This window comes from Pelmatolapia mariae, linkage group LG4 (genome assembly GCF_036321145.2).
Source record: "Pelmatolapia mariae isolate MD_Pm_ZW linkage group LG4, Pm_UMD_F_2, whole genome shotgun sequence".
Taxonomy (NCBI): Eukaryota; Metazoa; Chordata; class Actinopteri; order Cichliformes; family Cichlidae; genus Pelmatolapia; species Pelmatolapia mariae.
In genome coordinates this window covers 35,372,280-35,391,890 of record NC_086230.1, presented here as the reverse complement: position 1 = coordinate 35,391,890, position 19,611 = coordinate 35,372,280, and the positions used below count along the sequence as shown (strand labels likewise).

General features: G+C 44.3%; 2 protein-coding genes across 2 annotated transcripts in view; both read left to right on the top strand.

The window, feature by feature from the left end:
* Window positions 1-10,031, top strand: part of rapgefl1 (Rap guanine nucleotide exchange factor (GEF)-like 1) — a 35,535-nt gene extending 25,504 nt beyond the window's left edge. Inside the window, exons 15-16 of the mRNA XM_063472585.2 lie at window positions 2,449-2,503; window positions 2,683-10,031. Of these exons, the coding sequence (XP_063328655.1) occupies window positions 2,449-2,503; window positions 2,683-2,807 (180 nt within the window). The 3' untranslated portion in view covers window positions 2,808-10,031. The remainder of the gene's footprint in view (window positions 1-2,448; window positions 2,504-2,682) is intronic.
* A 157-nt stretch (window positions 10,032-10,188) lies between these two features.
* Window positions 10,189-19,611, top strand: LOC134625652 (nucleoside diphosphate kinase B-like). The gene is made up of 5 exons (XM_063470907.1): window positions 10,189-11,002; window positions 16,123-16,253; window positions 17,338-17,439; window positions 18,648-18,760; window positions 19,426-19,611. Exons 1-5 carry the CDS (start codon window positions 10,840-10,842, stop codon window positions 19,541-19,543), a joined length of 627 nt encoding a protein of 208 aa, XP_063326977.1. The 5' UTR covers window positions 10,189-10,839; the 3' UTR covers window positions 19,544-19,611.

Here is a 19,611-nt window from a genome sequence, read left to right as displayed (position 1 = left end):
TTTTCCTCTTAATACTGTTTCTAGGTCACAAAATAAACTTTTAAGATATTTTCAGGCGAGAATATAGGTGTGTAAACTTCAAATATCTGCTCGTTTTGTCAAAACATCCCATATTAGCGACAATGTTCTGACGATGTCGTTTCTGCTTGAGGCTAGCTGGCTAGTGTGGCTAGCGTGGCTTTGCTAACAAGCTACAGCCGGCCTGGATGACAGTGAGAGCGGCTTACTCTGGTTTCACACCCGGTCCTTCGTAAAGTCTCGTGGTCACAGCTGGACTTATTTTTCGTTTATATGGACCGATGATTTATTTATTTATTCATTTTAGTAACGGTATAAACAGTGAAAGGTGGTGGATTGGCCAGATGTAAACTTCAAATATCTGCTCGTGTTACCAAGACATCCCATATTAGCTCTGATGGTTTCGGTGCCTGCAAAGAGCTAGACAGCTAGCTAGCTAACCGGAGTTGGCTGTCTTTTTGACTCAGGGTTATAGCTGGACTTATTTTTCGTTTTTATGAGCCGATGAGGGTTTTTTTTTAAGTAACGGTACAAACCGTGAAAGGCGGTGGATTGTCCAGATGCTGGTCGATGTGGAAAAAATAACTGGGTTGTTTGGTGGTCGCTGACACGGAGCTACAACCGAGGGCAGCTATCCACCGGTGTGTGTCAGACAGAGCATGCAGGGAACGAGGCGGCGAGGCGACCGCCGATCGACCGGTGGTAGATCGTGGATCAGGGAAACCGAAGGCAGGAGAAGCAGGCGGCTGCCGGTCAGAGCGTGAGGTGAACTGAATTTCAGGTAAGAAGTTATGAACTGCACTCTATTTGGGTCAGATATAAACCGAGTTTAGGTGTAGTTTATTTTCGTTGTGCTGACTTTTTACAATCAGTTATAATAACTTGTACTGCGTGCTAGCTAGCACGACGGAGTTTCTATACAGCTGTGTGCGCGCTAAGTTACTGATGTTGAACTTTATGACAGCCTCCCCTGTCATTCTCTCGCCTGTTCAAACTTCAGTCATGAAACTGATCAATGATCGGCTTTTCTCTCTTGTTTGTTTATCGCGCTAAACAACAGCAGCACGTTTAAGCTTGATCAGCTGTTGTTAGAATTTATTTGATTTTAATTTCTAGTATCAGCTGATGTTTGCTGGAGCCACAGCTGTAGAAGCGGCTGGTGGAAACCAGGAGATGACCTTACCGAATCATCAGAGCTGAACTGGTGATGGAGAAACAGGTTTACCTTTTTTTTAGGTGACATGAATGAGTTGAAGGGAAGTTATGAACTGTTTCTGAGAGAAATAAACACCAAGCTCCTTTTTTATTTAGCTGACAGCTGGTAACTGTGCAGGGGCGGATCTAGCAAAGCTTTTGCCAGGGGGCCAGGTAGGGCATCTTACAACCAAAGTTTGTATAATAATACACAAGATTGGCTGTAGACCATTGTTAATCATTCAGAACACTGTGTAAAAATAACAAAAAACAAAAAGTGAATGCAAAAGTGCATAAATATTTATTTTACGTGATTGATGTGTGTGGCGGGGCGTGGTCTGCAGTGCTGCTGCAGGGGAGGTGGACCCACCTGAGCGGCATCTGCAATCACGCCTCTCTGGCGTAGTCTGTGCTCTCTCGGCTGTTTTTTGGGTGTGTGTCGGGCTGTGTGTTGAAAAGCTACAGCCGGCTGTGTGGGTACACCAACCATGTGTGAAAAGTGGTCCATAACGTAATGCTTCAAAGCGTGTTCATGCAAACATTGTCGGGTCTGCCGTGGTACAATGGGACTTCTGCTCATGAAACTATGTGCACAGCGTCTGCAAATCGGGGCTGTACAAAGTCACTTCATCTTTACCCAAAACTGTAAGCTGTCATCTGTGAGGCGCGAGCGGTGTTTGTTTTTACCATAGTTCATGGTGGAGAATGGCTGCTCTGCTGAGTTTTGCTCTCTGTAGCTGTATGAATGGCAAACTACACTGATTACCAGCGGCATAGGCACACTTAAAATTTCTTTTGAAATTTTCGCTTTCTAGTTAGTTTCAGCGTTTCATATCGCCGGGACATGAATAATAATAATAAATCTATATGCAATGATCTCGCGGGCCGGATATAAATGTACACCGGGCTGGATGTGGCCTGCTAGCCTCGAGTTTGATACATATGCTTGAAGTTGTTTGCTGTGATGAAGAGGGAATAACAGTTACAGCCGCTGCAATTCTTCTTCACTCAAACACTCTCACTTCCTGTTTGTCAGCCTGAAACAGGAAGCACTAAAACTGCAGTTCCTCTGACGTCCAGCAGAGGCAGCAGAGAGCTAGTCCCATAGACTCTGTGTTAAAATAAACACGTTAACATGCTGAAACTCTCAGCAGACCCCACAGTGTCCACACTGCATCACACTGCAGGGATCCATCAATCACAGACAGGAACTGACTCCTCCCCCTCTGTCTGCAGCACAAAGTGGCCGAGATGGTGAGGAACATCAGACGATACAGGAGCAGCCAGCTAGGTAACACACACACACACACACACACACACACACACACACACACACACTCAGTAAAGTTACAAATAGAATAAAGTAAAAGCAGGAAGTCTGCAGCTCTGTGGGGTTTGTCTCCCCCTGGTGGCAGCTTTATCACACTGCAGCCCTGCATCACTAACAGCTGTTTCTTTTTTTTCTGGTAGCCATAGATACGGAGATGTCTCCCTCCCACCTGCAGACCAAGGCCTACGTGCGGCAGCTGCAGGTGATCGACAACCAGAACCTGCTGTTCGACATGTCTTGCAAGCTGGAGCCCAAAGACACATAGAGGGAGGAAGGTGGAGGAGGAGGAGGAGGAGCTGAGGACGGCAGAGGGAGAGGAAGACAGGACACCAAGCCTGGACGCTTCAGTCCTCCTCCTCCTCAAACAACACTACAGAGGACTCGAGCTGCGGGTCCAGACTTCACGTTTACACCCTCAGAGGAGTTCTGCTGGGACCCGTCCAGGGACCGGTAGTCCTCGCTCTGCACTCAGAGGCCATTTACCCCTAAAAACTGGGAATTCTCATTCACAGGAACGTTCAGGAAGCTTTCAGGACTGAAAGGATTTGGAAAAGGATTAAAAGTAAAAATAAAGAAAAAGCAGATCTCGCGAGACGAGCGTTCGCGAGCCCAGACCATCCAGAACCTGAAGCCTAAACCCAACAACTGTCCTGCATCAGCACCACACTTTGAAGCTGGAAGCTGGAGCTGCAGTCAGAGTCATTTCAAAGTCCGAACACCGAAATTCAAACCTCAGTTTATCTGTTTAGTGGACGTCTGAGCGCCGCGGCACGAAACCCCCAAGTGCTCATCGAGCCAAACATGATGTGAAATCAAATCAGAGTAAACTGTAAATCAGGAAGTGCTGAAACCAGACGTGGAGAGAGAAACTCCAAACACGAGTCGGGACTGAATGCTCTCCGACTCCAGGCTCCGCCTCCTGCTTTTCCTCCTGTGGCACTCGACCACTCAGATTGCAGACAATCTGACGGCTGACCTTCAGCCGCTGTGAGCGCCTCAGATGGCGAGAGTAAAGACGTTCCAGGTCTCAGAGCACCTCGACCACGTGAAATGAGCAGAAGTGTGGAGCTGACGATGGTGGCGTTTCTTTAACAGCCATCTTGGATTCTTCAGCTCTGAGATCCACGAGCGTCCACAGGCTGAGGAGCAGCTGCAGGTTTGGACCCGGTGAAACCGGAGCAGCTCTCCTGCAGGTGGAACTGGTCCAGTTTTCCAAACTCCCGGATACGAGTTTGGATCTCGTGCATTTCATCGAGTTTTCTGTCAAAGTCACGCCTCACGGATTCGTGGCCACTTTCTCACACATCAGAGCTTTCCAGAACATTCCTGTACCTGAACACACCGGACTCTGATGACGCATTCACTGACCATGTCAGACTCACGGACACTGTGAGGTCATCGCGGTGCGTTCGTGGACGTGTAGATGCTGGTTTTCTACCGTACGACTCCGGAGAGCTCCTCGGTGTTTCTGTTTCAGGACTTTGATGAACGTCAGCGCCCGTCAGCTTTTAAAGGACCACGCCCGTGTTTTTAAACCTCTCGGCCATCGCTCAGTTGAACGTGGGAATGGGGTCTTTTTTTTTTTACCGGCAGCTTCAGTTCTGTTCACTGTGAGGCTCTTATACTGAAAGGGTTTCTAGCAGCTACAGTCTGATCTGAGAGCAGATGAAATGAACCAGTAAAACCAGTGTGTTTTGAGCAGTGCAGACAGGTCAAAGTCCAAACGCCAAATCTGTGATCAGGCTGAGGTGCAGACAAAGTAGAGACATGAGGAAAACCTGAGGAATAAAAGAAGCAGGAAATGCAGAATAAAACAGAAGCGACATTAATTCTGATTTTCAGTCGTTCTGATGTAAAAGGGAGGTTTGAGCCTGTTCGTGACGCTTAACTGCGAAACTTCAGTGAAGTGTGAAGTAACACAAATTAAACTATTTTGTTTAAAAAAACACATTTCCAGATAACCTTCTCTGATCCTCATCAAACTAACAATCCTCTGATTCTCTGAACAAAAGTGGATTCACACCGATGGTTGGAAGATTTTAGGGTTAAAATACTTCAAGCATCATTAAATTCATATTGAATAATTCATCTCTCATTAATCGAGCGGTCTTGGCGGCTCTGGCGTAACGTCCCGCTTCGTGGTGGTTTCTCAGTGTGCGGCGGCGTTTTGTCCGGTTAAACTGATGGTAGGTCCCACCGGTGACCCGGAGGAGCGCTCTTACGACGATTAACAGTGTGCGTCACAAACCTGCATCCACACCAGCTTCACCCACTCGCCGCAGGTTTTACTTATCTTTGGGCGAGCTGATTCTGGCCCTCAGGCCGTATGTTTGACACCGTGCTGTAAAACCTGCGAGTTTAAAGGAGAAGTTGGTACGATGCTCGGAGTTTATCAGGTTCTTTCTCTCTACCCAGAATGCACCTCTCCTCTGAAGGTCTGAACGTCTGGCTCGGGAATCCTTCGAGCTGAAGGAAAACACGGGTCTGGTCCTTTAAGAACGCTGCTGGTCGTTGGCTGATTGGACTGATGATCACGTGACAGCCGATCGGCTGCGCTCATGCCGATGTCACGGACACAGAGAAGTGGGCGGAAACACTTCTTCGCTCAACGCTTGGATCTAACTGCTGTCACACCGACCGACCAATCGGCTTTAAGGAAGGACCCCTGACCGCCCCCGCCCCCACAGAGCTGCCCTCCCATCGGTTGACTCGGCGCATCGGGGTGGTCGGGGTCCACGGCAATAAGAGTAGTGACGGGAAGCGAAGCCGGTCGGTCAACGCATGGCGTCAACGAAGCACTTTGGCGAACCTCAGGGCTCAGAGACACACAGAGGTTTTGTTTACTCCTTTTCTTGCTTTCAGTAGAGTTCAGTTCAGTTGTGTTGCGATTGATTGGTTCTGTGTTTGTACAGCTGATCACACTTCAGTCATATTTACTCCAATAATAATAATAATAATAATAATATTAATAATAATAGAATCTACAGAGCTGTTGTTTTTATGCTGTGAGCGCCGCCAGGCCTGAGCGCAGACGTTTACCTTCTGAGTCAAAGAGCCGCTCACCTGACGGCAAAGAAGAAGAAAGTTAGTCTGAGTCCTTCTGCTCAATTTTTAAAGGCCTGCGGGTCAGGTGGTACAGAAGGTTAGACCCTGGACAGGTGTGCCGGAGAGCTGACGTCGCTCAGCTGGTTCGGCTACACCATCGTATACCCCCCGCCGCTCTTTGCCCACAGAGTGAATGTCCTACGTGTCCTCTGTGGGCCTCTGTAGGCGGGCTGTTCGAAGCACACCTTGCCGACCGTGACCTGCTTCACCACAGTGTGGCGCTGTCATGTTTCGGAGTGTTTTTTTTCTGGGTGAGGACTGATGTGTGCAGGAAACAAACTGCACAAGGTTTTAGGAGTCGAGACAAAAGGACAAAAGGCTGACACCTTCTTCTTTCTTCAGTTCACGTCGAGTTTTAAAAAAATCAGATTCCCAGGAAAAGACTTCCAGACGTCCGTGCTCGCTTCTCTCGGCCGAATCCTCGATTGTGAGGACAGTCTCAGTGATCTGAGGCGTGTCTCGTTTTGCCTCTGTCTCCTTTTTCTGATCCGGACACTTTTTGTTACTTTCCCTTATCGCCTGGACCCTTTTAGGGGAACGTAACAAAATCATCAAGTTTACAGCATCCTTCAGTTTTTTTCTGAACAGAAGGTTGTTGGAGATGTGAGACGTTCGGGAGCTGGAAGTCTTTTCCTGCTGCGTCATCACGTTTTTCTTTGACTCGGTCTGATGAGCCCGATCTCTTTGTTGGACTGAAGCTTCGCTGCGTCAGGGCGGCTCAGCTGAAAATGTGTAAATGGTTTGAAAACGTTCTTTGTGCTCAGCTCTGGTGGTCAGTGAGACTTCTTCATTCTCCATCTGTACCATAACATCCTGTTTGTGAAAGCGAGGCCGGTCCCGTCCAGAAACGAGTCCTCGGCACAGCCCAGAGCTGCTCGTACCTCTGTGAGTCCCGTTCACTTAAACCAGGCTTTCATTTTGGGCATTTGGGAAGAACCTGGTGGTTTAAGCACTGAGTAATGCCCTCATTTTCACTCGTCAAATTGAGGCTTTTAGTCCCAGCTTGACCGTGCAGGACTTAAACTGAGGTTACTTGATTCTGGACCGGACGAGAGCTTCAAAACGTCTTCAGCTCAACAAGACCTTTTATCCAATATGGAGCTCCGAGGAATGCAAGTTTGAATTTTCAGGAACACGTTTGCGTTTCCCAAAAAATGAGACAGAAATCCTGATTGAAGACTTCAAAAAGTTAATTTGAGGTTTAAGTCCAACTCTGAATTTCACTATTTGAGAGATGCAAATTTTACAAGAAGTCCAAATGTCCAACAGCAAACCCAAGAAAGCAAGTCTGACTAAAGCTTCAGTGCTTTTTCATGGATTCAGTAAAGGAGGAGAAGTTGAGGTGGCCTGCAAAGTGGCTTGCAGATTTGCAGAAACTGCTGGTCACTGTAGGAGAACAGGCGGTGTGCTGGGATAGCTATCTGAGCCTGAACGTTATATTCAGTCTTTCTCACTCGTCAGAAATCAGAGCCAAACAAAGTTCGCAGGTTTGTCTCAAATTAGAAATTCAAGTAGAACCTAAACGCTGCCGTTTGAGTCTCAACTTCCAAGAAAATGAGTTTTAAACTGAAGAAATTTGAAGTTCAATGGATGATGACTCAAAATTCGCAAGTGCGCTCTCTCAGTCTCGAATCCCAACAACAACACGTTCAACGTTTGAACTATAAAATGTTCCCAAAAATGGGAGGTCCAGAGCAGCTCCCTGTGATTTGCGTTGTTCCCTCCAGAGTTGAAGAACTCTTTATTTGATACTAAAGGTCTTGTCGAGGCGGCGACGTTAGCGGCGGTTTTGGCGGGTACAAAGTGTGAAACCCAGCGAAGATTACTATTAGATCATCACTAGTCTGCCGGTGGCTCTCTCAGGACCACTTCCTGGGTGTCAGGCGCTCTATCGTGGATCCCACCGTCGTCCCCGGCAGAAACGGATGTCCTGAATCTCGACTCTACCCTGATTTAAGCTAACCTTATCTCGCACATTTCCGACCTCACATCCTCCTGCAGCAAACCTTCCTGTTTCACGGACCAATCACGGTTTCTGCCTGCGCTTCGCTGGGATCCATGATTCTGGAAGGCGGGCGGCCTCTTGGGTCGAGGCCGTCTGCGCTGTCGCCTGAACAAAAACACTGAAAAAATTAAAGTGTACATATTGCAACCGTGTAAATAGGAAAATACTAACGGAGACTATATTTTATGTATGAGCGGAGAGAGAGCAGCACTAACTCAAGGAGAAACTTTAATTTGGTGTTTTCTATTTGTAAAAGTGAGATAAAGTGTAAAGTGATGACAGGAAGAAATGATTCTGACTTTATGAATTGTACAGTTAACGCCTCAGTTTGACCGTTCTGTTGTTTTCTATCTAAAGCTTTGGGTTCTTTTTGTTTCTTCTTTTTTTGTACATAAGTGGTTGTTTACATCGATAACGAGTCCTTATGTCTGTGAACGTCAGACAGTCAGTGGAGCAGAGGTCTGATGGGGGCGGGGCTCGGAGGGATGGCATCGTAACACAAAACACTCAAAGAATCAAAGGAGATAAATGTAAAGATGATTTTCATGTATGGTTAAACAGCACTTTAATAATAATATAAAAATAATAAAATATTTCTTTACAGTAAAATAATTTAACAGGGAAAATGACATTTGCAGTTTTACAGGAAAAAATGTAATCGTTAGATTTTATTTTAGATTTCCAGAAATAAGAGAACAACAATAAAAAGAATTTGATTTTAAGAATGAAGTTTTTCTGTTATAACTGTCTCTGATCGTTTTAAAAAGTCAAAATGTCACATGAAATTTGGATAATAAGAAACATTATTAATATTATAAATGTTAACTTGTGAGAATAGCGTTGAAAAGTGTTTAAGATTTTCTCAGGGTTCAATATCATGAGATAAATAAATGAACTTTATCACATTACAAAAAGTTTTATTACACAAAGTAATTTTAAGCTGAAAATTAGGTTTCATTTTTTTGTGAGTTTTATAATTATTATAACTAATAATTATGCAATTTAATGATTTCAAACGTCACGAAATAAGTTGTAACACAGTGGTCCCTCGCTATAACGCAGTTCACCTGTCGCTGCTTTGTTTTCCTTCTTCTTCTTTTTTTTTTACAGCACATTGTGTTCTGCGTCCTGATTGGCTGTAGACCACTGTCAATCACTCTCCTCCATGCCGTGTCTCCTGTACAGTACAGAATGCATTCAGCTTGTCACATTTACATAAATCTTCAATCTTAGCAGTGTGACTCTGCAGTGCTGTACTGTGTGTTTGTAAGTTTTCTCCCCAACAAACACAACAATGTCGACGAAATGTTTTGCACCATCAAAGGCTCCTGAAGTAGCACCCAGAAGGCAGAGGAAGATGCTAACCATCGCACAAAAAGTTGGACTTCTGGACAGGCTAAAGGAAGGTAGAAGTTACCATATTTTTCTGATTATAAGGCGCATTAAGTGAAACAAAACAGTCAGAAAGGTCAAACTTTACTCGACTCGTTCTTCTTGCTTCCTCCACTTTTGTATCATTGATTCATTAATTCCATGTTCTGGACCTGAAAACAGGGTTTGAAAACATTCTATAATACTCGGCTTATTTTCTATGAAGGTTTGAACTTTCAGAGTGTTTAAACAAGAGAAAAGTGTCAAAAGTTGGCTACTTCGCGGATTTCACCTATCGCGGGTTATTTTTAGAACGTAATTCCTGCGATAAACGAGGGACCGCTGTATTACAAAACTGTGACTCTGTTCTTGAAATAATTTCTGTATAATTGTACAAAGAGAAGCGTCAGACTGGACGGACGTTTCATAGTGAAATTACAATTTTATTTGTAATTTTTAAATCCATTGTATTACATTATCATGGAACAGGAGTCTTTCAAGAGCAAGTTTCAAATTTTTAAAATATATCAAGTAAAAAGCTGAACCATTAAAAAAAATTACAACCCACAGCTTTCATACTGTTGTGAAAATATGTTTTTAATTGTACATCATTGAATTAAGCTCATAATTATTAATGTTACAGTTCAGGTTGTTCTCGTTACTGTTTTATTTCCTATAATTACAACATTACACATACAAACGCACACACTCACTTCTTAGTTGAACCTTTTGTCATATTTGTTCCATAAAATGAAAACACTCAGATTATTTGTATCACTGCACTTTATCTTGAGATGTTTAATTGTTACACATCAAATGTTAAAGCAGAGAGAAGACGAGCGTAGAGAGGCTTTGGCTGTGGATAATTCCACTGATTGGAGAGCTATTGATTAGGCAGCTCTGAGGGGAGGGTTGAAAGTAAAGCCAATCAGCGAGAGGCCCCGCCTCCCGCAGACCTGCGCTCCCTCTGCTGTCACACTACAGACACTGAAATAAAACCTCTGGACAACAACACAAAGCCTCGTCACTTCCTGTTGGTGTTCTTTTTATTAGTCATTAGTCGTCAGAGACTCATCACAAAAACACACCAGCTGTCTTCGGTGGGGCCTCTGTGAGCCTCAACTCAGCTGATTAATAGTAACTAATGTAATGATTGCAGCTAATATAAAATTATAGAGACGGACGTGTTATCACGTGAGGAACAGTATTCTGTTTGTTTTTGTAACAGGACACTGTTGATCCACAGGGTGGAATATGATGTCGGCCCACCGTGTGCAGCTCCTCCTGGAAGGATTTCCTCAGGTTCAGGAGTGTTTATGGGGAGTGTTGATCATTCTTCCAGAAGCACATGTGTGGGGTCACACTGATGTTGGAGGAGAAGGCCTGGCTCACAGTCTCCGCTCTGATTGGTCCCAAAGGTGTTGGATCAGGCTGAGGTCAGGACTCTGCGCAGGCCGGTCCGGTCCTCCCACACCAAACCGGCTCGTCCATGTCTTTGTGGACTTTTCTTTGTGCACTGGTGTGCAGCCATCCCCACACTGTTCCCACATACTGGGAACATGAAGGTGTCCACAGTGTCTCGGTCTGCTGAAGCACGAAGACTCCAGAAGAACACCCCACACCATAACCCCCCTCTACCAAACTTTACACAGTGCAGTCAGACAAGTACCGTTGTCCTGGCAACCGCCAGACTCGTCCATCAGATCGCCAGATGGAGAAGCGTGATTGGTCAGTCCGGGGAACACGCTGACACTGCTCTAGAGTCCAGCGGCGTGTTCTACACCACTGCATCAACACTTGATGATGTAAGGCTTGGATGCAGCTGGTCACCATGGAAACTCAAAACTTGTTGAGCTCATCTGAAGGCCATGTGACGTTTGGAGGTCTGTATCTGTTGGCTCTGCAGAGCCTACCACAGCACCACGCTGGAACAGTCTGCATGCCTAGATGCTCGAGTTTATACACCTGTGACCGTGCAGGTAAATGATACACCTGAATGCAATGATTTGGATGGGAGAGTGAATTTTAGACAATATAGTGTCTGTCCAGATGTTCAGAGTAAAAGCTGTGCAGTTTTACTTTTTCAAAATAATCATTACAAATTCTGCCATAATCAGAGCCCTCACAGTTACTCTTCACTGAAACAGCGCAGATCAAAGCACTCGTTCATGTTTACTGTCTGCCTTTCAGTGAAAAAATAAAAACATATTCACTCGGAATAAATGGTACAAAGTCATCAGCTTCTTCCTGCAGCATCCTGTAAATTGCTGCCATCTTCTGGCTGCAGTTTGTTACTGTCTCTGAGCTGCTGGGAAACCTGACCCTTGTATATGATCCTGGTCTGGATCTGGTCTGGTAACCAGCATGATAGGCCAGCTCCATCCTGTCACCCACACACGGTCTGAGGAGCTTGGAAAGAAGTGATTGGACGTCTTCAGTATGGTTTCACCTCTGATGAGATGTCTGCTCAAAACTTCAAAAAGTTCAGTCACTTTCTTTCCAAGCTGCTTAGACTGGCATGACCACAGCCGACACAGCACCTTTATTTGTTTTTATATTTCGAATCCCTTCATGGTATTGATAGTGACCCATGCTGCACAAGGCTTTTAATTCAGATGATTTTTTTATTTTATAAATATTAAATTGAGGTGTAAGTTTCTGTTTCTGGCCTCACAGAGCAGCCAGCACCAGCACAGGATTTCAGAGAATATGACTTATTACTGTAGAATAACCTTAAATGTCTGCAGTAGTAATACTACAATAATTATTATTGAAATACATATTTTACTTATTTCTTACTCACTGAAGTATATTCAGTGTTTTTTTGCTGCTTTAACTTTTCTTTGTTTTTTTTTTAAGTTGCACCACATGCATATGAATACTGTGTCCTGGTTTTCTGATTAGCAATGATCACCTGACATTGAGCAAGGCAGCTTTACTGTAACAGTTGGTTGAACAGCCACACTGATCATTTTACTGCAGCTGAAAGAATCTGGAGGGTTTTTAACTCTCAGGTCAGTCTGCCCTCTGGGGAAGATTTGAACCTGAAGCTAAGACAGGCAGCAGTCCTGAATTAAAGGAGTCCTGTGGGGATAGTGGGACTCTGTGGGTCAGTGAAAGGAAAGAAGAGGTCTCACAGCTGTGGCTCTGCAGGTCCAAGTGCATCACAGTATAAGAGCATTAGCAGGTGGAGTGTGTGCGTGATCAGGGGGTGTGTGTTTTCATTTCAGCTGATAGGATCCTTTTGTCCCCTCCTCAGGACTGTTGACCCGACGGCGTGCCCCTTGGGAGGAGGGTGATTTCCATCCCTGATTAGGATAAGGTTTATATTTAGGGTCAAATTGGGGGGAGGGTGAAGGTTGGAGCTTTGGATTAAAGACTCGTACAGAAGTGCGATTTCAGTTGTTATATAACAATCGCCCTCCCTTATGTAAGAATCGCACCTCTTCAACTTACAGAGCAGCAACGGAAAACAGCGTAAAGGGTCGAGGAAAGGATAAAAGGAAACTGTATTATTACGAGGAAAGGATAAAAGGAAACGGTATTATTACCAGTTCACAGATTTCTAACAATCAGCATCCGGGGCTGCAGTTCCTTTAATGACCAGCAGAGGCTCCAGCAGTGAATGAACAGCACGATTTATTCAATAAGACTTGAAATCTATTATTGTAGGATCTACTGTGCAATATAAAGCGCCTTGAGGTGACTGTTGTTCTGATTTGGCGCTGTATATACAAAATTGAAATTGAGATCAGACAAGACAGAAACAGAAACGTGTTCAAGGAGCTCAGAGATCAGAACTACAATCGAGGTTCAACACAGGCAGAAACAACAAACCCTAAAACTCCAGTCGGAGATAACAGATATCACAGCGAGGATTTCAGCAAAGATGACGGTTAATGACGTGCAGCGGTGGCGTTCAAGCACCTGGGAAGTGGGAAAAAAAGAGCTCAGTGCATCATGGGAATGCCCCAGCAGCCTACTGCAGCGTAACTCAGGGAGGATTCAGCCCTAACTGTGGGCTTTAGCAACAAGGAAAGGCTGATCTCAGAAGCAGATGTCTGTCTGCTGAATCCAGACTGGGAGCTGGTTCCAGTCTGTGATGTGCTCGTTATATAAAACAAGTATAAATGAATTTAAAATGCTGCAGCTGCTTTAACCCTGACACACACCAAGAAGAGAGAGCACATTACTTTGATTCTCAGCTCCTTCCACTCACGTCCTGCTAAATATAGAAAAAAATGTAATGCCCCACTTTTTGTCTCTAAGTCTCTCGATGGTATGGGCCCAAAATATATCAGGGGTATGATTGCTGAGCTGGGTAGGTGTCTCAGATCCGCAGGGTCGGGTCAGCTTGTGGTGCGCAGAGTTCAAGCCAAACATGGTGAAATGGCTTTTAGCCATTAAACCGCTGCTGCTTGAACATATTTCTGTACTAGCTCATCACTTTATCTTTCTCTCTGCTTTTGTAACTGAGCCTCTGCTTGATGATGATCTACAATCACTGTTTGATGATTTTAGAGATAAAACTGTTAAATGTGTATGAAGACATTTTGTAGTTACACACAATAAGATATTTTTAACTCCCCAAAAAGTGAATAAAGGAGGTCTTTTAAAGTGGAGACTTTTTATTAAAGTTTGCAGTTTTTAGAAGAATGTTTGCTGTTTGAGGACATTTTGGATGGTTATGGAAAAGACACAGGTCCCCACAAAGACAGGCAAACAAACACACATACACACACATAAATATCTGTCAACAACTGACACAGATTTGGACCAACTGTACACACACGCACACACACACACATATATATATATATATATATATTTCTGGAGCCCCTCCCCCGCAGAGAAGCCTTTAAATAGAGCCGCTCTGTGGCGTTGTGCCTTGGTGATCGCATCCCCGCCGCCAGCAGATCGTCTCCACAAGTTCTTCTCCCATCCCAGAACCAAGGTAGCTATCAAACACAGACGCACACGTAAAGCACAGGTTTGTGGGTAAATGCACATTTCAGTAGCGCATGCTGCTGAAACGACATGGCGTGATTTGAAAGTTAATCATGAAGATTTTCTAATATTTTAAAAAATTATTTTTTTTATGCAGCAGATCACATTTTTATTTGATGAGCAACTTTCTCCTAATATTAAAAATATGTTTTACAAAACATTTTCAAACTCATACATTTGATGTAATATCTTAAGTTTTGGTATAAAATCAGTCAAAATAAAAAATTTAAGCTTCCAGTTAAAATCTGATCTGCACAGAAACTTTACAGCTGATAAAAAATAATCCACTTTTATATAATATCTGCGCCTTCACAGACTAAATATGATAAAATTATTTAGTGACATCGTGTGTGGGATTCTCGTTTTGCAGGTTTATCGTTTCTAGGATTAAAATGAAAGGTTGGATTTTTCTCAGCAGTTAAGCTGCATTAAATTTAAAAGTATGAAGTTACTTCAACACTTCCTTTGTTGGCTTCTTTTCTCCTTCTTTTTGAAATGACTTCAGTCTTGCAAAACTTTGCAACTTTGCAGCCCGCTGCACTCGTGGTGTCACAGCTCTGCTAATGTGATATGAAGGTGCATTTAAAAACCAAAAGGTAATGGAATCAAATCAATGCTACTATAACTCGATTTTTTTTAACTCGAACTTTCCAAACATGCCCACCAGGGACAGAACTTATAGAGTGTCTTTGACTTTAAACATGATGCTCTCCTCAGCCTGATATTATTCCCACAGGCAGAGAGACACCACATCAGACATAGATTTATGGTCAACTGTTAGAAACTAGTGAATTTCTAACAGTAAAGTTTGAACTTGTCTTAAAAATGTTCAGTTTAATCAACTCAGTTTAGGGAAAACATGTCAAAGGAATAATGAATGTTTTAAAAATGTTTATTATGTCGCAAGTCTGCAGCAGAAATCTGCAGTTTAAATCTGGTATTTCAAAAAATGAAGCGTTAAATTGGTGATGTAGGAGCAGCAAATGTTTTTTCTCTGACCGTCTCTCCAGCTGTTTCCTTGTGCATGAATGAGCTGCGAAATCAGTGTTTCACAAACCAAAAACACGTTTTTTTCATCAGAATTCTTGTTTTTAGTTTGACGGGCCTGTTGGAGGTTTTTGTAAATTTTCAGCAAATAAAATAATTTCTGCACATCGAGGCTGAACTTTTAAAACCTCAGAGCACATTACAATCATGACATCTTTAAAGCTTAAATTTTAGCCTCAGAGGTGTCAGATATCAGGGTCTCACTTAGTTCACTGAAATCTCAGATTATCAGAATCATCTTTACGTGGCCAAGTTTGTGCAGACAAGGACTATTTTAAATATGCATATATGCACAATGAGAACATTCTCTGGAGGTATAAAAATGCTGAGAGCAGCTGTTCTCTAACAGCAGGCCGTCACACCTGCTCTCAGCTGCTGTCGGCGTCACGCCAGCAGATTCCGGCGGGCAGTAAAATTAGCAGCGGGACCTCCGGCACGCCGGGGCTTTGTCCAGAGTTATGAGCAGGCTCAGATTCGAGCGGCGGTTGCTACGCCGGGAGAAGAAGAAAATGTGGTCCAGGAACCTGAGAGGCAGCTCTGGTTTCACATCGGGGGAAATTTAATATCGGCAGCTCTCACTGAGCTGTGACTGAAGGAGACGATGTGATGAGATGTGGCAGGATAAAGCAGACACACCTGAGAGGGAGGAAGAGGAGGAGGAGGAGGAGGAGACACTCACAGAGACAAAGATGAGACAAATGTGGTTTTCGGGGTAGATGGGTCGTTTCCCTCCTTCTGGCCGTGCAGTAACTCGTGTTCAGCTCAGCGGTGTCTCTGTCTCCTTCACACATCTCCAGCTTCTTTTTCATTCTGTCCAAAAACACTGAAGCCTTCGGCCCTGCAGGCTCCTCCTCCTCCTCTGCAGAAATCTAAACATGTTTAGGAAACTAAAAAAATATAAAAATAAAAAAATATTTTTTTATATTATAAAATATTTCTGTATGGTTTAGTTTGAGGACACACTGTGTGCTGTCAAACAAACACTCATCAAAGAACTCATCACGTTTCCTGTGGGCTGACTGATCACTTCCTGTTTCCTGTGCAGCCTCCTCAGCAGACATGGAGCGTACCTTCATTGCTGTGAAGCCCGATGGCGTCCAGAGAGGACTGTGTGGCGAGATCATCAAGCGCTTTGAGCATAGAGGCTTCAGGCTGGTCGCCGCCAAATTCGTGCAGGTAAAAACGACGCCAGGCGCCACAACTCACATACAAACAACTGATCAGCACATACTGACCACCAGCAGGGGGCGTTTCCTCTCTGCTGCAGTTCATTTGTTTATAAAAGTGCAGCTGTCAGCTTTAAACCGAGACTTTGAACCAGCTTCATCAGAACAGAGTTACAAAGCAGCTTTGCATGAATTCCATTCATAATAATCCTTCTTTACCTCACACCAAGCCTCGTTGCAGCCGCTCATCATCTATGTCTGAAAGCTCCTCCCCCTTTAAGGCAGCTTTCTTGATTAGCAAAACTTTTTGAGCAGCAGGTGGGTGGGGCTTCTATGCCCCCTCTATGACATCATACAGATCCCTGATTAGAAAAAAACAGCATAAAGTGAGCGTTTAGAGCAGCCTGAGCTGTGCAAAGCGAGCTCATTATTCGAGACTTCAGTTTGTTTAGTGTGAAAGTCCACACAGGAACAGGAAATACATGACAGGAAATAAGACGAGGGTCACTACCATTTTGAGTTTTTTTTCCTGTATCCTACATGTAAATTCTGTAATTTCAGAATTTTGCTCATATGAAGCCACGCTCACGGCTCTCTGATGATCTGCAGAGTCCAAGTGTTTGAGCCGGTACGGTATAAATATTAGAGACGATGTAAAAGGCTGGAGCGAGCCAAGCAGCATGGTGTGACAGGAGGTGTTCGATTAGAGGCGATGACAGGCGCTGAGTGCTTGGCGTTGCTGAAGTGAAGCCAGTCGTCTCGGTGGATTCATGATGAACATGCAATAAAACACCTGATACCCCCCTCCCCCTCCAGCCCCCTCCTTTTGGCAGTCAAAGTGTGGCTAAAACATGCATGTAACCTCAGGTTTAAAAAAACTGAGGCTTGTTTCAACACTTGTGCTCATAAAGAGCTCGGATTGGACAGAAGCCTCATGCTCAGCTGATGAGTTTATGGTCTCAGTGTTGTTGCTTTCAGGCCTGACTGAATAAAACACAAAGTTCATTTTTAATACTGGTCCCGTCGTTGGGGCGTGGCCACCCAGTGACTGACTCGCCGATGAATGTGTAACTTCCTGTATTTGGTGTCTTCAGGCCTCTGAGGACCACATGAAGAAGCACTACCTGGACCTGAAGGACATGCCTTTCTACGCTGGACTCTGCAAATACATGTCCTCTGGACCCATTCTCGCCATGGTAACACACATACAAACACACTCAGCTCGCCTCTAGCGCCGCCATCACACACATATCTTTCTCACTTTATCTCTTTCCATTGCCTCACTCGTCTCTCCATCTATTCACACCCTCTCATGTTCAAGGCTTCGCGCTCCGACTTCCACCGGACAAACGAGGCGCACACAGGAGACTTTAATCATCCAAGCTTTATTTAGCCTGACCTCGCACACGTTTGCAACCAAAAGGGGATAAAAACAAAACTGCATGCAGCTCTTTGCAAACAGTTTGAGTTTGATAGGAAATATGAGGCACCTAAAACTGCAGTTCCTCTGACATCCACTAGAGGCTGCAGCAGCGAGTCAGTCCCATGTTAAACGTTTACAGCAGAAATAAACACGTTTACATCCTGATACACAAACAGCTGTTGTTTTTTATAACTCACCTGTTTAAATTGTATTAAGGCTTAAATTTTGCATTATTAGGGGCGTGGCCTTTTTGACTGACAGGTGGATGATGGCGGCTTAGGTTTTAGGCTGTAGCTGCTAGCTGTCTGCTAGCTTCACCTCAACTGAACCTCTGGACCTTGTTTGTGCAGCTGGAGCCTTCTAATCACGTGATCTGACCATTAATATGGCTGCTGTGAGGTTAATGGATCTTCATTCTGCTTTGGGTGCAATCACCAAGAAGGTGCTATCAGCAGGGGCGCCACTAAGGGGGCGCCATCCCCCCAAACAGATCATTATATATTTCAAAATCTTATTTGGTATTCATATGTATCTGTTTTCAATTAAATCAACTTTAATAATCATTCTCTCTTTATTTACATATTTTTCAATAACCTATCTTTGTCAGTGATCTTGAGACTTTTTGTCAAAAACTGGAAGACGGTGTTTACATTTTACTTCTATTCTGGGCGAGTTCAAGAGCGCCCCCTATAGAGCAGCAAGTCCACCGAGGAGGCAGTTCCTGACAGTTTAGAATATTTAATTTGACGTGGTGGTGACAGAAAACTGAAACGGAGTCTTTTTAAAACAAGATTTTAAATTCCAGTAGGTGACGTCACAGTGGTCTCGTCCATCTTTTCTTTTTAGTCTATGGATTACACTGGTTTCACATTTGTTCTTCCTGTGTCACTAAAGTAGAAAAAGAATTAAAATGTTCACCTTTCAACATAAACATCAAAATTCAGTTCAGCAGTTTGTGAAGTGTGTGTTTGTGCATTCCAGGTGTGGGAGGGTCAGAACATTGTGAAGCTGGCCAGGATGATGCTGGGTGAGACCAACCCCGCTGACTCCAAGCCCGGCAGCATCCGTGGTGATCTGTGCATCAACATCGGCAGGTGAGCAAGCGACCACGACATGACTGCCTCTGTTTTATAACACAACATCACGTAGAGCAGACGCACCCACACAACTCACAACACTGTTGTTTTTCAGCCAGTAATAACTCCGTGTACTAAAGATTAGGATCTCAGTGGGATAATAGTGTCTCCTCCCAGGCCTCCATCCCGGCTCCCCCTGGCCGTAGCATCATCAGTATCACTGTACCATATTTCACTCGTATCAAGACTTATTTAACCCAGCCTAACTGGACATACACACCGTGGTCGGGTGTCGAACCCCCGACCTGAAGTTCCAAAAGCAAGTAGTGTTACCACTGCATTGTCCAGCTGCTGTGTGCGCATGTGTGTGTGTGTGTGTGCGTGTGTGTTAAGACATTAAAAAAATAAAACACTCAAATACAAAATGTTAATGAGATATCTTAACCCTTTATTGACCGGCCCTTCAAATTTACCTGTAAAATGGGCCCGCCGGTGGGCCCATGGTCAATAAAGGGTTAAATTCATAATATTTTAAAGTATTAACAAAATGTGAAAAATATTAACGCATTTTTGAAATGAGACATTTTCTATTAGCTTTCTGAAAGAACCCCACCCCCTCCCCCCACAAACCCTGAAATCATTGATCAGTTATTGATCCGCACCGATCACCTCTGTCTCCACAGGAACATCATTCACGGCAGCGACACCCTGGAGAACGCCAAGATGGAGGTCGACCTGTGGTTCAAGGCCGAGGAGTTTGTCACCTACACCCCATGTGCCCAGTCCTGGCTGTACGAGTAAACCGGCCCCACCCACCACCATCCGTCAGCCCCGCCCTCCCTGCAGTCGATCGTCGATCAATCCACAAC